Source organism: Bubalus kerabau, chromosome 6, assembly GCF_029407905.1.
Source record: "Bubalus kerabau isolate K-KA32 ecotype Philippines breed swamp buffalo chromosome 6, PCC_UOA_SB_1v2, whole genome shotgun sequence".
NCBI classification, from domain to species: Eukaryota; Metazoa; Chordata; class Mammalia; order Artiodactyla; family Bovidae; genus Bubalus; species Bubalus kerabau.
In genome coordinates this window covers 50,475,823-50,491,473 of record NC_073629.1, presented here as the reverse complement: position 1 = coordinate 50,491,473, position 15,651 = coordinate 50,475,823, and the positions used below count along the sequence as shown (strand labels likewise).

Sequence of the window (15,651 nt, the reverse complement as noted above, 5' to 3'; positions counted from 1 at the left end):
TCAGTACATTGCTCCTGTGAACTTCCCTGAGTTACGGGGGTGGAGGAGTGGATGTAGGAGGGAGGGACTGAACAAAACTTCATATAAACATTTCTTCATATAGATGACTGCATGCACAAATTTCTCTCCTGCCACTGAAAAAGGTTGAGAAACACCTCTCAGTCATCTGTAATCATCCTGTTTTGGGGAGCTAGAGTTCATATGGTAATTGACCTAAATCTAATTATAGTTTTCATATTTCACTTTTCTTCTCTTAATTTGAGTACATTGCATGGGATCTGAGGTCAAGATTTTGGCACCTGAACCATACCAGCTTCTGCTTTGCATTTCTGCCCAGGAGGTTGTAACCAAAAGGAAGATGAATCAATGGAAAACAAAGTATACCACTCATGTAATAGCTTTAGAAGAGCACCGTGACTGCAGACTTCTCAGTTAAGCTGCGACTGAATGACTTATGCCCCTGTCATCCCCTGCCTTTCATAGAGAAAGCCTGGCTGAGGAAAGCCCAAACTCTGATTTCCCACTTCATTTGGAAGAGAGAATGATAGGCCTGCCCCCTAACAGTGCAAGAGAGACTGACTGCAGGTGGTTTCTGACCTGTTAATACATCAGCCCTGTTTGTGAAGTATAGCCTAATGGGTATCTTGGGCTCTCCTCAATCTGGTTAGCAACTCCTCTTCCCTTAGGAGGGTTAACTAGGAAGGAGGCAGATGGAGAAGAGCAGGACTTCCTACATACTGTGCCGCGCCACGCAAAAGGTGTGGGTCATGTTTTGGACTTCTAGCCAATTTCTATGCCGTTGTTGAGTCGCTAAGTCGTGTTCCACTCTCTTGTGACCCCATGGACTGTAGCCCACCAGGCTCCTCCATTCATGGGATTCTCCAGGCAAGAATTTTGGAGTGGGTTGCCATTTCTTACTCCAGGGGATCTTTTGACCCAGGGATCGAACCCATGTGTGAAAGGTTGTTGTTGAATCATGCAAAGACGCTGGGATTCTTGGCCCCCGGAGGAGAATTCAATCCGGCGCCAGAGACGAGGCTTGATCGCTCAGAGTTTTTGTGTAATAGTTTTATTAAAGTATAAAGGAGATAGCTTCTGACATAGGCATCAGAAGGGGGCAGAAAGAGTACCCCCCTGCTAGTCTTCAGCTGGATGTTACATAGTCACTAGCAGTCTATTAATAAAAGAAAGGAATGTCTTAAGACTCAGAATGGCACCAGGCCCCTCACCCATAAGATGCATTTTGGGATAATCTTGGCACCAAATGGTTCATCCTGGGCCATAAAATGATTACCTTGAATCTTGAAGAAGGGCAGATCACCATACAAATAGTTTCATTTACATAGATTAGGGGAAAAATATCTGAGTATAACATACTGGTTTGTCAAGTAGGTTCTGAGCCAAGAGGCAGAACTGACTTGAAGACAGAGTTTGGGTTAAATGCATAGTACATTAGCATAGCTGAAGATAAATATTTCCATAAGAGAAATGTATTGGTTATCTCTAGGTTTGAGAATAGTTAACTTCAGGTGAAACCAGGTGTCATTATGGCAACGCAGTCTTTTAAGAGAAACCTCCTTTTAAATTTGCTGCTTGAGAGAACCATGTCTGACACTTGCAGGCTATTTTCTTTGTTTGGAGACCCCTGGCCTTCCTGCCTGGTACCCTCATGTGTCTCCTGCAGGCTGGAGGCGGGTTCTTTACTGCTGAGCCACTGGGGAAGCCCTTCTATGCTGTACTACCATTAAACTGAAGATAAATTTCAAGAATATGTTAGGCCTTCTAGATCTGCTCAGTTGCCAGCTGAATGACCTCACCTGATACCATGTGGAGTACAAGCCATCTAGCCCAGCCCTGGCCCGCTAAATCATGAGATTGAGTAAAACAGTGGCTGTTTTGAATCACTGAGTCTTGGGGCAATTTGTTACACAGTGATAATGAACGAACACCGATCACCTGAACCTATAAGTTTCCCCTTTCTCGAAGCTGGTGTTCAGTGTTTATTGGTAACTTTACGTTTCAGAACCACCTCCATAGTTATCTAAACTCGCATTTCAACACAGGTTTGAACTGGGTGGGTCCACTTATACATAGATTTCCCAGTAAATCCATACTAACGTACTACATGTTCTGCAGGAGTTGACCAGTTGGTTCTCAGATGAAGAACCGTGGACATAGAGGACCTACTTTAAGTTTTTGACTTTTAGCTGCTTGGGGCTCAGAGCCCCTCACCCCTTTGTTCAAGGGTCAGCTATCCTCAGAATACATTTTGTGAGCACCTCTGACATGGGTTAGTGAGGCTGGCACCTAGGTTCAGTTCTCTTCCTTATCACTGCTTCCCAATCTAGAAAGCTCAAATGCTGCTCTGTGTGGGAAGGATAGGAGATTTCCAATTTTGTGTTCCTTGTAAATGCACTACAGTGTCCCAAATATCTGTCATAACTGCAGTTTTGAATACCAGATAATTCAACCTATTCTAGCTTCATGAGTCAGAAACCAGCACGCAGGTTACAGACAGATAAAAAGTTGACCCATCCCCTTGAGCCTGAGAAAAAAGTGGGTAAATTCTCAGTTGCACAGAGAAACACAATACAAAAGGGCCACCAGTTTTGAGTGTTCCAAACACCCCAGCAGCATGAGTTGAAGAAACGTTCCGTTAAGAATGTCTCCTTCTGGAAGAACGTGTATGGGGTAAATGCTTCTTGATTTGATAGTTAATTCTCTCATAGCAGGTCCTTAATGTAAAACTTAATACTCTTGAAATAAAAGCTTTATTATAAAAGAGAACAGATGCTTCCCTCACTCCGCCTATAAATGTCATTTAGTTTTATTACTAGGCTGCTTGTGACGCTAAGCAGTAAACACAAAATAGGAAGCTGCTTATTTACTGAAATCCCAAGAAAGCAGTACGGTAGAAAACAGAGGTCCCGTGAATAACGACATAAAGGAAGCAATAAGCCACCAAGAAGCATGAATAGAAATGACTAGTGTTCCTTGGGTGTCATGAGTTGCTTAGCAAGGATGCATATTTCTGCCACTGGAGACTTTACCTCCTGGCCAAGTTAAAATTATCTGAATACTATTCACTGGAACACAACATTGAATATGGATAAAAATCTATCTTACCTCCTGTTTCAGTTGCTAAGGAAAGAAAATAGCTCTCCCGCTTCTACCTTTAACCCAAACTTTCCAAGTAGTCTATCTTTTAAGTCCTTTTCATAGCTTCATTTAGTTCTTTGGTCATATATTAACATACACATGCTCCAACACTTATAACATTTCTTTGATTTCAACTGTGACTTTTACACTTGCAACAAGATCTCTGTATCCCAGCTTTACCAGTTTTCTGGATTTGAATGTGCAACTGACACATGGCATCATCTCCCTATGTACACCTCTACATAATAATTACAGTATTGCTTATGTAGCTTTGAAAATACTTTAAATTTTTTGAATGTTAGCAAACTTTGTATTTTCTAAATATGTTGATTGAGGTTCTTTTCCTTTTTTCCCTCCTCAAAGGGTCTAAACATGAGTGGATCTTTTGTAGACACGCCTATTTTTATTCCAGGTGGCATGTGACTGATTCTCTCTCAAATCAAATTTTAACGAGAAATCCCCCCAATAGGGCCAGTCTATATTACTTTATGTGACAGTCGTGCTAATTTTTAAATTAGTAAATAAATAAAGAGGAGATGTACAATTTTGTGATTTGCTCGGTGAATCTTAATTACGGAATTTCTTCTTCTTTCGAAACTTCTTTCCTGCTGCATTTGCTGCCTTTTCAGCCATTATCTCTGAGTACTTCCTTCGGTTATATCTAAAAAGAAAAACCAAACCTTTAAGTTCTAAAGTATGACATACCAGACATTAGAAGTTAATGTAACTTTTTGGTGGTGTTTGGGGGGCAGAGGCGGGTGGGGGTGATGGGCAAGTGCTTCTAAATTTTTTTTTTTTGCATTTTCACTATCCATCACATCTGTACCAAGTTCCATCATGAATAAGAAGCCATACTAGGAGCTGGAGACAGAGCAGTGAACTAGCCAGCCATAGTCCCTGTCTTCAGAGCTTGTAGTCCAGTAAGAAAAAAGTGGCCATGGTAGAGGCAGGCTTTCGGAAACTTTCAACCACTAGAGACCCATGCTGTAATTTCTGAGACTGCTATCACGAAGATTACAAAATGTAGGTCAATATATGAAGTAAGCAAAGACTCAATCACCTTGTACTCGACACCTCTGTGGGATAGAAAGAGACAAGCTTAAGAGATAGGAAAATGGGAGGAAATCTGACAGTTTGAACATGGGACTGAAGGGAGAAGGTGGCGTTAAGGATTTGCCCTAAGGGATGGAGGGCAATGCCAGTCAGTCATGAGAAACAGGACACTGGGAGAGGACTAGAATGTATAGGAAGGACGAAGTCGGGAGACCCCAAGTTAGCTCTCAGAGGGGCTTATGAGATACTCATTAGATGTTCCTAAGGCAGCAGCAGGTTATGTGGCTCTGGACTCAGGAGAGATCCAGACTATACATACATTTGAAAGTCAACAGTATACAGATTAATACAACTTTGTGGGGATGAGATTTCCAGGGAGAGAGAAATAAGTGAGAAAAGAGCATTGCTTATTTCTAAAAGTTTCACCATTACCTAGAATCATGAAAAAGTTTACATAACACTTGAATTAAATTTGTTTTCCATGCCTATATATTAACATAATTTAAAAAATCCCTGATCAATATTTTCACTTTTGCTATTAAACCAGTCTGGAAGTTCAGCAGAAGTTTCTATATGAGGCATGCTTTTAAATCTATGCTATACACATACCTGCTTCAAGGACATTTAAACATACTTAACTGCCCCCATCTCGGGGAGGTGGGGGGGGAGGAACCCAGCTCCATTCACTAGCTGTGCCTCTCTCGTCTTGCTCACAACATCTCTTATTTCTTCAGTTCACTCTCAAGTACCGTCCAGTCTAGTTTCCTCCCCACCACTCCCCTAAAAACTCCTGACAAGGTTACTGTGACGTCCACGTACTAAATTCAGAGGAAGATCTTAGTTCTTAGCTCACTTGCATTCTCAGCAGCATTTATTCCTGTTAACCACTCCCTCTGGCTTCTACCTGCCTGTAATACTTTCTTTCCTTGACTTCTATGACACTGCTCTCCTGGTTTTCTTCCTGCCTCCCTGACTTCTTTCCTGGTCTCCTTTGTGGGTTCCTCCTCTAGTTAGTCTCATTTCCTTCTAAAGCAGTGGTTCTGAATCGAGAATGCTTTTGCACGCCAGGGAACATCTGAAAACGTTTGAAGACATTTTTGAGTGTCATGAATTGGGAGGGAGGGGAGTGCGCTACCAGCATCTAATGGGCAGACACTAGGGATGCTGTTAAAGATCCTACAGTGTACAGTCCTCCCTAAGAATTATCCCACCCAATATACCTAATAGTTCTGTTGAGAAACTGTGCTAAAGCATTTAAAAATTATCTTGAATTTAAAGTTTTTGCACAATCTAAAGGAAAACATATATTATAAAGTGAAACATGAATTCCTTTACCTTCTGAACTCAGAATCAGCCAGCAGTTCCTCCACAATAGTTCTCTTCCTTTGTTTCTTGGGAACTCGTGAATGGTAGAAGTCAGCAGGATTGTCAACAATGGTTCCAATCTATGAATGAATGATTGAAATAAGTGATTGAAATAAGTCATGCAATACCTGAAAGTCAAGCTGTTTTCTTATCTCAGGGGAGCTCTAACAAAGTTTATTTATAGAAAGGAATGGAAAACACAGCTTATATTTTACCAGTATTAGTTTTGCCATTTCTTGAAAAAAATCACTTATTCAACCTGCACTGGGTCCTACTAGTGACATTTCTTCATTAAAATTTTTGAGTAAAACAAATTCCTTCTATGTAAGTGCTAGACTGTAAATTCTTGATGAATAGTCTAAACAGAAGAAAAGTGGGACAGATAAAAATAACACCTTTTTAGTTTTCCAATTTAACAAGATTGATGCACACATTCTACTATATACCTGTTAGATCTCCTAGGTTATCATAAATGCTGCCAGCTTAGAACCTTCTTACTGAACACTTGGCATTTGTTCATACATTCAACCAAGTAAAATATACAATGTCTGCTATGTGCCAGGAACTGTGCCAGGGTTAGGGAAACAAAGAGTATCTGGTCCCTGCCAGTGAGTGGCCAGTTTTATAGAAGATCCAAAGAGACACGGCTAAAAATGAAAGCATAACCTAGTATTATGTTGAACAAAACACTCTAGATTCTCTGAAAACAAAGTGGCCAATTCTACCAAATTCACAAGGATGACATTTTCGCTTGGACTTGTATGGGTAAAATTTCACCAAGCAGACATGGCAGAGCCAAACACTAAAGTGAGAATGACTAGGCCAGTTGGTGCATATCCCAAGAAGACTGAGCAGCCGAGTGTGTTGGAGCTTAGAGGGCTATGTGACCAAAATAAGGATTAGTGAACTGGTGTGGGTGCAGATTGTAAAGGGCTACATCATAGGATAGAGATTCTATCCTACAGGTTATAAAGAATCACTGGTGGTATTACTGAATATCTTGATACCACTGAGGTGTATCATTAATACACGGTACACCCATCTTACAGGTTCCATATTCACAGAGCTCATCTGGACACCTAGTTACCATTTGGAACACTGTCTTTTGATGAGGAAAGCCATTACAGGCTGATGGCTATCTGAACTGGGTTCTGGCCATTATATGGTCCGAGCAGATATACACTGTAAATACACATTTAAGAGAAAACAAGTCACTGTAGTGTTTTCCAGACTAAAATCCTCACAACATCACTACCATTACTCTGTTTGCTTCATACCTGGAAGTACTTAGGAAAGCCATCTCTATCATTTTTCTTGTAAAACCTTTTTGGGTCCATGCTAGCTCTCATCTTCAGTGCTTTGAGATCGTTTTTCAGTTCATCTGTCAGTTCTGGCGCTTTCATACCAAACCATCCATCACCTGCTGTTTTTTGTCGCTGTTGCTGAAATTCAGAATTTCAAAAACAATTAGAAAATTCTCATTTTTAATAAGTAGTGTATAACTACACCTCATTTCAATATTATGAAGAAAATTTCATGAATTAAAACCAAGTAAGGTTACTTAACAAGAATGTATATATTAGTCTCCAGATACACCTTTCATAAAATGAATTAAATGACAAAAATCCATTTCTCTCGATACGTTAGACACAGCACTATCAGTGGCATAAATGAAGGCTCCTTAAAATTAATTTTGTATCTCAGTAAGAACTGCTGACTTGTTGGGAGAATAGCCGACAATGTCGATGTTTTATTGTCTGAGATATCCTACAAGAGGTAAAGTATAAAAACATTCTTACATCTGGAGCCTTTCTGTAAACATTTAACATTTTTATTCAGTCACCCAGTTGTCTCTTAAAAGTTACTCTCTCCAACATGCCCAGAATTTGTATTATTTCTAAAATTCAAAATCTTTTCTGTTTTTTGGAAAATTTACAGCAAGTTATTTGCTCAATTTCATTGTTTTGTTCATCAGCAAATACTAGTGTTTACCACCTGCCAGGGTGCTCTGGTCATATCAGTGACATTACTGGAGCACCATCCTCAAATTTCCTCGTGTACCATCCATAATTTCTTTATGCTTACTAGTTGAAATGGAAGTAGTCCCCTGTTTTTTACTCAAGAAATTCCTTGCTCTCATTTGGCAGACTCAATAGGCTGGTGTTTTTAGCTGGTTACATTACTTCAAGAGCCAGCAACAGAGTTCCCAGCCTTCTGTGAACAGCACCTATAAGCCACGACACAGTATGGTGTGGACAGTGACCTCGTATGCTGGCTGCCACTGTTTTTAATGAAGGGAAAAAAGAGCTGTATCCAAATGCACCAATTGCTGCACTTTCACTTTGTGAAAATTTACATGAAATGTGTTTATGAAACCATATTTTATGGGCTCTTAATTATCTGTGATAATTTTCTTTGGAAACATGTATTTTAATTGTACAACCATGTTAGACAAGCTGAATATATATATATAGTCAAACACATTAAATGCTCTAAGTAAGAATCACTGTACTTACTCTGCGTTTTTTCTGAAGTTTATATTTTGATTCACTATATGGTGGGACACAGTAGTTTTTTTCAAATTCAGGAGTAATGACAGTTTTCTGCAGAAGCTACAAATATATTAAACTGGTTTTAAAATAATGTCAAAATGTCAACATTTTTGCCTTAAAAAGGAAACATCTCCCACACTGATGACTCCAGATACATTAACCTTCTTTATAGACAGATATACTACTACAAAGTTGTTCCTGTTCTTAAATCTATAAATTATATAAAAATAAAAATGCTTTAGGAGACAAACTGAAGGGTTATTTTAGGGTATCTATAAAATTAATATTCATTTCAAATTTCTTTTTCTAATTTGAATTTGCACACACCAGACATACATTAATGTGTCCACTCGCATTTCATTGGTTTGCAACCAGCCACCTGCACCAACCAATTGGAAAACAAAGACAACAGAAACAATGCTATAGTGTTCTGGAACTTCCTGAAAAAACACACAAAAAAACACCTGACTAGCCTAAGTTCTTTTGATGTTGACAAAACAGCTTTATGTGATCTGAGACCAGCTAGACTACTGATAAGAACAGCAATATGGATTTTGATTAAACAACGCATGCTTTTAATGGTACACCAATTAAATCATGCCATCAAGCAAATCTGCTTTTTGCAACTCAACAACATATCAAAGATGTTCTTTCAATGTCAATTCATACAAAGATCAACTTCATTCATAGCTGTTATGCACAATTTTTATTGATATTTAGTTTAAGTCTCTATTAAATTTTTTCCATTAAATATTATAAACATCATCTCTGAATACTTGTGATTATTTCTATAAAACAGATTCCAAAACGTGTCGTTTAAATTTTGATAGGTGCCACTAAATTGCCTTGAATCCAAGTAGTATAAACTCCTACCAGAAGTTAATCAGTACCTTTTTTTTTTTTTTAACATAGCTAACACTGGTGATTATCTCTGTGTTTTGTCAGTGGTACCTCATGAATGTTTCCATTTGCTGCTGATCATCTTTTTGTGTTTTTTTTTTTTTAGCTGTGTATAAGTCTTCTGTGGAATGCCTGCATTTGTTTGGGATCGGGGGGCGGGGGCGGGCAGTGTTCTTTTTTATTTTTATACAAGGTGGTGTTCTTATTAATTTGAAGAATTATATTCTGTATCTTAGTGATATTAAACCCATGGCCTTTTACCTATCTTTGTTTAGATGTTTTTAATTGCGTAAGTTTAAAAACTTTATGTAGTCAAATCTGTTAATCTTTTCCTAAATGTCTTCTGCATTTTTTGATTACTTGCCTAGGGTAATTAAATACTGTCTTAATACTGTGTATGTGACTAAAAGGAACCTCAGACTCATTAGTCATTTCCCTAGAACAAGAACTAAAGACAGTTCACAAAACTGTTAGCCCGCAAAACAGTTCACAGGAACGTAGCAAATGTTAACTTGGTCAATAACATTTGCAATTATTAAATCCTCAATTCAAATTTAGGACTAGAAGTTGCTGGGTAGCACAGTAGTGGTCTAGACTTTCCTATCAGTCAGAGAAGAGTGCATGACATTTATTTTATAGGTTATTAAGAGCTGGTTGTGTATCAAGTACTATAGTAGGGTTTAGAGTGGTTCTCAACTGAGAGCAACTGGCAATGTCTGAAGACATTCTGAGGTGGGGGGCATGAACTGGTAGAGATGGATGCTATTGGCACCTATGGGGTAGAGGCTGGGATGCTGCTAAACATTCTACAATACACACGACATCTTCCCACAACAAATAATTATCCAGCCCAAATGTCAGCTTTGCTGAGGTTGAGAAATCCTGTTTTTTCCAGTGCTAAGAACACAGCAGGCAGACAGAGCCAGATGAACAGAGGCACCTTGAAAGGCTCTGGGGAACCACTCAAGGACTTAAACAGGAGAGTATCATGGTCAGATGGTATTTTGTGTTTTTAGAATGAGAAATCTAGCAAGACCATTGAGGACGGCTTGAAGAAGAGGAGGCCAATGCAGTGGTCTAGATAAAAAGTAAAACAGATGTCACTAGTCAGTGACAGTGGGGTGGAAAGGAGGGAGCAGAATATTAATAGGAAGTATATAAGAGCACTGTCCTTTAAGCTTAGTTACTGATTACAAAAGAGAAATAGATTTTGGTGTTGTTAACCAGGATAAATAATACAAGAGGAGAAGCTGGTTCAGGCAAGGAAGAAGAGAAGGGCAATTAGTGAAGTCAAGTGCCTGAATGCATCTGAATGAACAAAGAATAGGCACCTGAGTTTAAAGACCTGTGTAGGCTGCAAGACTAGGAAATACTACAGATTTAGGAGGAAGCCATTCAAGGTGGCAGCAGAAACTGAAGGCTTGTGTAAGGTTACCTAACGTGTAATTTCCTTCTAAAAATATATGTACAATTTAATGTCTATGAGCACATATGCTTTTTCCCGGTGGAGTTAATGGGTACTCACAGCTTTCAGATTTTCAACAGAGTCCAAAGCAGTGAGGAATGAAAAATATAGCAATAAAAAACGAAAAAACTCTGGGATCATAACTGGTGCTTGCCAGAAGAACACTGACCCTACATTAGTTTTCACATATCACCTTTGGCTGAGATTTTATGATAAAAAGAGAAAAAAGGAGCACAGTAGGCTAATGTGGTTTCACTGCAGGAAAACTAGTCTCTTACCAAGGACTAATCATTTCTAGAAGTGACTGGTGAGTTCTGTGCAGCTTACCTCATCTTTCCTTTTCTCTTTCATCTGTGTTAGGGTTCTCTTGTTCAACTGTACCTTGTCTGCATTGAAATTAATATACAAACCACCCAGCTCCTTAATATTCAGTCCAGTATCTATGCTGCTGCTCATCAACTTCAGACTGAAAGAGAAATGATCACTTTTAAGTGATTAAGAAATAATCTTTACATCGTTTAGCAATTCAAAATGAAAACTGAGACTTTTCATTTAGAAGAAATTATAGGATAAATAATGAATTAAGCCTTTTGAGAGCACATCCAAATTTATTCCCCAAATTTTCTTAAAAGAGGATTAAGGCCATATTACATGTCAACAGACTTCATACATGTATTTTACAAGGAAAGAGTTACAGAAAAAAGGAAATGCATCTGGCATTTAGCTCAACTTCATATGTAGGTAGTAAATTAATAAATGTCCATATTTTTCCATCTCAAAAGCCAATGAGACAGACAGGGCCTTTTTCTCTGTACTTCTAAGTTATCCAAACTTGGAATTGTTTCCTGAGTATTTAAGAACATTTAGTAGTGCCTCTAAATCAAGGAGTTTTAAACAACAGTGAGCATCTGTATTTTCCACCAGAGCTTAAAAAAAATGTAACTGTCATACCCTAGATCCACCAAATCAGAATCTTCAGCAGTTGGCTTGGGCTTCTGCCGTACTTATGTAATTACTAAAGTCTTTTTTATAAGTACACTTATAAACACTTGGACTTAGTTTCTTCCCTAATTATTCATATAAACTGAGCAGTTTAAAGTTCCCATAAACAACCTCTATTCAATTACAGTGCCTTGGCAGTGATTCTCAACCCTGAGTGTATGTTACAATTATCCTGGGGAAAGGGTGTGGCTCCTAAAAAATCAATACACCTGAGACTAGTCTCGGAGATTCCACTGGTTTAGAGTGAAGACTGGGCATCTGTTAACGTACATTTCCTTCCAAGGATACCTGTATTTTCAGTGGATACACTGCCACTAAAGGCCTGTGCCTGGGAAAAACAAATTTGGAAAACAGAAAAACTAAAGAAACCGCCTCCAAAGACTGCTTTTTAATGGCAGTACATGGGATTATAGGTTACTATTTTTCTCAGTTTTCCTCTATTTTTCAATTTCTCTACAATCAACATGCATAAAAAAGCCAAGTTACCTTCCTTCCCTTTTGTATGTTGCTCTTAATAATCATGCAAGAAAATCTTAACAGATCTTTTAATATACCATCAAACGGAGTACTTTTAGCTCTCACCGGTGGGAAAAATATGACTAACAAAGGCACCCACATAAACAAGGGAAACCCTGACAGATAAAGAACCCAAAGCAGTAATTTTTTTCAGTTCCTATGCTTTGTAATATTTCTATGGTAAATTATTGCCACTTGAAGCACGTATCAAAAGCTTACTTTAAAAAAATTAAAGATAAAACTTACAGTTTAGATTTTGTGTTACTTAGCAAGTTGTCTTCATCACTAAACTCATTATCTTTATTTCTGTCATGGTCTGATAGTTCTTCTTCACTTTCTTCCTCTTCCTCCTCCTCCTCCTCCTCTTCCTCCTCCTCAGTGGCAACCTCACCTGCCTTATCTTCTTCATCCAAGTAAAAATTTTTATCAGCACTCAACCCGGGAGTAGTGTCAATCACAAACAATGCATTGTCATGTGACCAATTTTCTGAGTCTCCATTTAGGGACTCTTTGTTACCGTTATTTTCAACAAAACACATGGTGTCCTCTTCATTCTCACTGTGTTCAGACTGCTGGCTTTCATCACTGCTGAGAACTAACAAAACAGAATCATCTTTATCCTGAGTTGTGTTGAACTCAAGATTACTTGGTTTGGTATCACTCTCAGAATCTACCTCCTTTTCTTTGCTCATGTCTTCACTAACACCTATAACTGTGCACTCTTCATCACTATCACTATAACTACCGTCACCAGGTTCTGAACAGTCACTTGTTTTTATGGCATTCTTTCTCTCTTCATTCCATCTGTCCATTTCCACAACTGCAAATGTTTGAGCTAACGATTTCATCACAGCCTCATGGTTCAGAGCTGAAGACTCTGATGTGGTTTTGTCACTTTCAGGGGTTGAATGCCTTTGAGAAACTAACTGCTGAAGGCCAGTATCCTGAAATTCAGAAAGATTCAACTGAGAGTTCTTCTCATTACCTTCTTTTCCCCCATCTATTATTTTTTTGGCTTCTTCATCTAAACTTTTGCAATTCTGCTTTGTTATTTCTTTGAGAGGTGAAATACTGTCCTGCTTTTCCTCTCTTATGGTAAAATTTCGGGTTTTTTTCACTGCTAGTTTTTTTCCTGAAATTCCAAAGAAGGAATCATCAGGGTCATTATAAATTTCATTATTAGAGAAATCTGGCTTATTTATCTGAGAAAGTGATCTTGCTAGTAAACGAGAAGTTTGTCTGTTAACTGAATCCTCTAAATTCACAGGTGTATGTATGATTTCCTTCTCATTTTCCAGTACAATCTTAGTATTATTCTCCTCAGTTTGTGCCTGTAATTTCCTTTGCATACTCCTTGTTGTTCTCCTAGTTGCAATTCCAGAAAATGAAATGTCTGAGCATGATGACTCAGCATCAGAAATAACTTCCACATGGGATTCTTGCTTTGGCTCTCTTTGGGATTTAGCCTTACTTCTTCTGGTTGTTATTTCTGTGGGAGGCATAATTCTAGAAATACCTGAAACATGTGAGTCTGCTTCAGAGACTTCTTCTTCAGTATGAGACTCACTTACCCGAGTTATTTTCAGCCTTTTCCTTACACTAGAAACTGGGGTGCCTGCAACTAAGATCTGCCTTCTCCTAGTTACTCTGAACACAGGATCCTGGACCTCAGGCACAGAAGAACAACCTGATTCTGCTTCAGAGATCTCGCCATCTGTCGCAGGTTTGTTCATTTCTGGTAATGAGCCTGTAGTTCCCCTCTTCCTGGTTTTAGGAGCTGGACTTCGTTCCGAAGTGGTCTGTGATTCGGTAGTATTTGGGTTATCAGGTGAAGACCCCTTCCTGCCTTTTGGGTGCACTTGAAGTCTTGTGACAGCAGAATTCTGTAAGCCAAATACACTGTAATTTAGGTAGGGCTGGGACAAGGGCAAAGTGAATGAGGCACTCCCTTCAAAAGCAAATTTTAAGGGGGCACTGGAAAAACTCAGTAAACAAAATTAATGTAAAACAGTAACTACCATCCCCACCCACAATTTAAAAAATCAATAGCTAGATACTGGATCTGACTTCGCATTTGTAGGTCCTGCCTCACTAGCGTCACCTCAGTCCTGACTTCAGGAAACAAACAACTGCAAATAAAAATCTTCCTCACGCAAGGTCACAAATGCTTGGTGGACCTACATTCCGACACACATACAGGAAAAGAACAAAGAAGCCAACGATGTGTTCAGGAAAACACGCCAATGAAATTACTTTTCATATCTACGTGGACTAATACTCCCTTCGCTTCATCGCAGCATCAGAGGCAGCAGACAATTAGCGCCACTGAATTACGAGGTGACGTCACCGCAGTCCTCTTACCCCCACCAGAAGGAAGTGCTGTCGAGGCACAGTCAGTCTTCCCACGTGAAAACGGTGCCTTCTCCAATCCACGATTGGCGGCCGAAATTAATCCTCCGTTAGCAGTACGGTTAAAAAGCGAGCAGTGCACCTGCATTACGGAGCTGAACTACGCAAATCAAGTTACCTAATCTATTACCTGCCAAGCATTACCTTAAAAGATCCCAATGTGGTCTTTAGAAGCTACAGGCTTAGAGAGGAGCCTGGTATGCAGAAGCGCGCCGCCAGATCTGGCTTTTCTGCCGTTCCTTCCCCAGGCTCCACTGGACCCCTGCACCGCCCACCTTTCTCAGCACTGCTCTGCGAAGCAGTTAGAAGAAATGAAGGAGACTTTCGAGTTTTCCTACCTTCTGCCGCAAGCTTTCAACTGACGTGGCTTGGTTCCCGGCCTGAGGCCGCGCAGACCTAGTAACCACCATCTTCCCGGCGTGCGGCCCCCGCAGCCTCCCTCTGGTCCCGCGACCCGGAAGTACGTCAGAGATGCGCCTCACTCGCGTTTCCCGCGAGAATCTCGTGCCGCCTCGGCCACTCAGACCTCAGTTCAGTCAGTTCAGTCACTCAGTCGTGTCCGACTCTTTGCGACACCATGACTCGCAGCACGCCAGGCCTCCCTGTCCATCACCAACTCCCGGAGTTCACTCAGACTCACGTCCATCAAGTCCGTGATGCCATCCAGCCATCTCATCCTCTGTCGTCCCCTTCTCCTCCTGCCCCCAATCCCTCCCAGCATCAGAGTCTTTTCCAATGAGTCAACTCTTCGCATGAGGTGGCCAAAGTACTGGAGTTTCAGCTTGAGCATCAGTCCTTCCAAAGAAATCCCAGGGCTGATCTCCTTCAGAATGGACTGGATGGATCTCCTTGCAGTCCAAGGGACTCTCAAGAGTCTTCTCCAACGGACCTAGGTCAAGGCAATCCGAGCCGGGATTCCGAAGGGCTCGGGTTTTAGAGTTCAGTACAGTGCGGGACTCCCATGGATGGAGGAGCCTGGTGAGCTGCAGTCAATGGGGTTACTAAGAGACGGACACGACTGAGAGACTTCACTTTCACTTTTCACTTTCATGCATTTTAGAAGGAAATGGCAACCCACTCCAGTGTTCTTGCCTGGAGAATCCCAGGGACGGGGGAGCCTGGTGGGCTGCCATGTATGGGGTCGCACAGAGTTGGACACGACTGAAGTGACTTAGCAGCAGCAACAGTGCGGGACTTCCCTGGTGGCTCAGACGGTGAAGCGTCTTACCG

At 40.2% G+C, this 15,651-nt stretch overlaps 1 protein-coding gene across 3 annotated transcripts; it reads right to left on the bottom strand.

The window, feature by feature from the left end:
* Positions 1 to 2,752: 2,752 nt before the first annotated feature.
* On the bottom strand, positions 2,753 to 14,923 carry DNTTIP2 (deoxynucleotidyltransferase terminal interacting protein 2). Of its 3 annotated transcripts, none has more exons than XM_055585069.1 (7): positions 14,760 to 14,923; positions 12,259 to 13,895; positions 10,822 to 10,960; positions 8,094 to 8,189; positions 6,855 to 7,019; positions 5,548 to 5,657; positions 2,753 to 3,820 (listed from the first exon to the last, which is right to left on the bottom strand). In XM_055585069.1, exons 1-7 carry the CDS (start codon positions 14,829 to 14,831, stop codon positions 3,727 to 3,729), a joined length of 2,313 nt encoding a protein of 770 aa, XP_055441044.1. In that variant the 5' UTR covers positions 14,832 to 14,923; the 3' UTR covers positions 2,753 to 3,726. The 3 variants fall into 3 exon arrangements, with proteins under 3 accessions (XP_055441044.1, XP_055441046.1, XP_055441045.1); XM_055585071.1 differs by lacking the exon at positions 14,760 to 14,923 and adding an exon at positions 14,566 to 14,690; XM_055585070.1 differs by lacking the exon at positions 14,760 to 14,923 and adding an exon at positions 14,266 to 14,411.
* Positions 14,924 to 15,651: the final 728 nt, after the last annotated feature.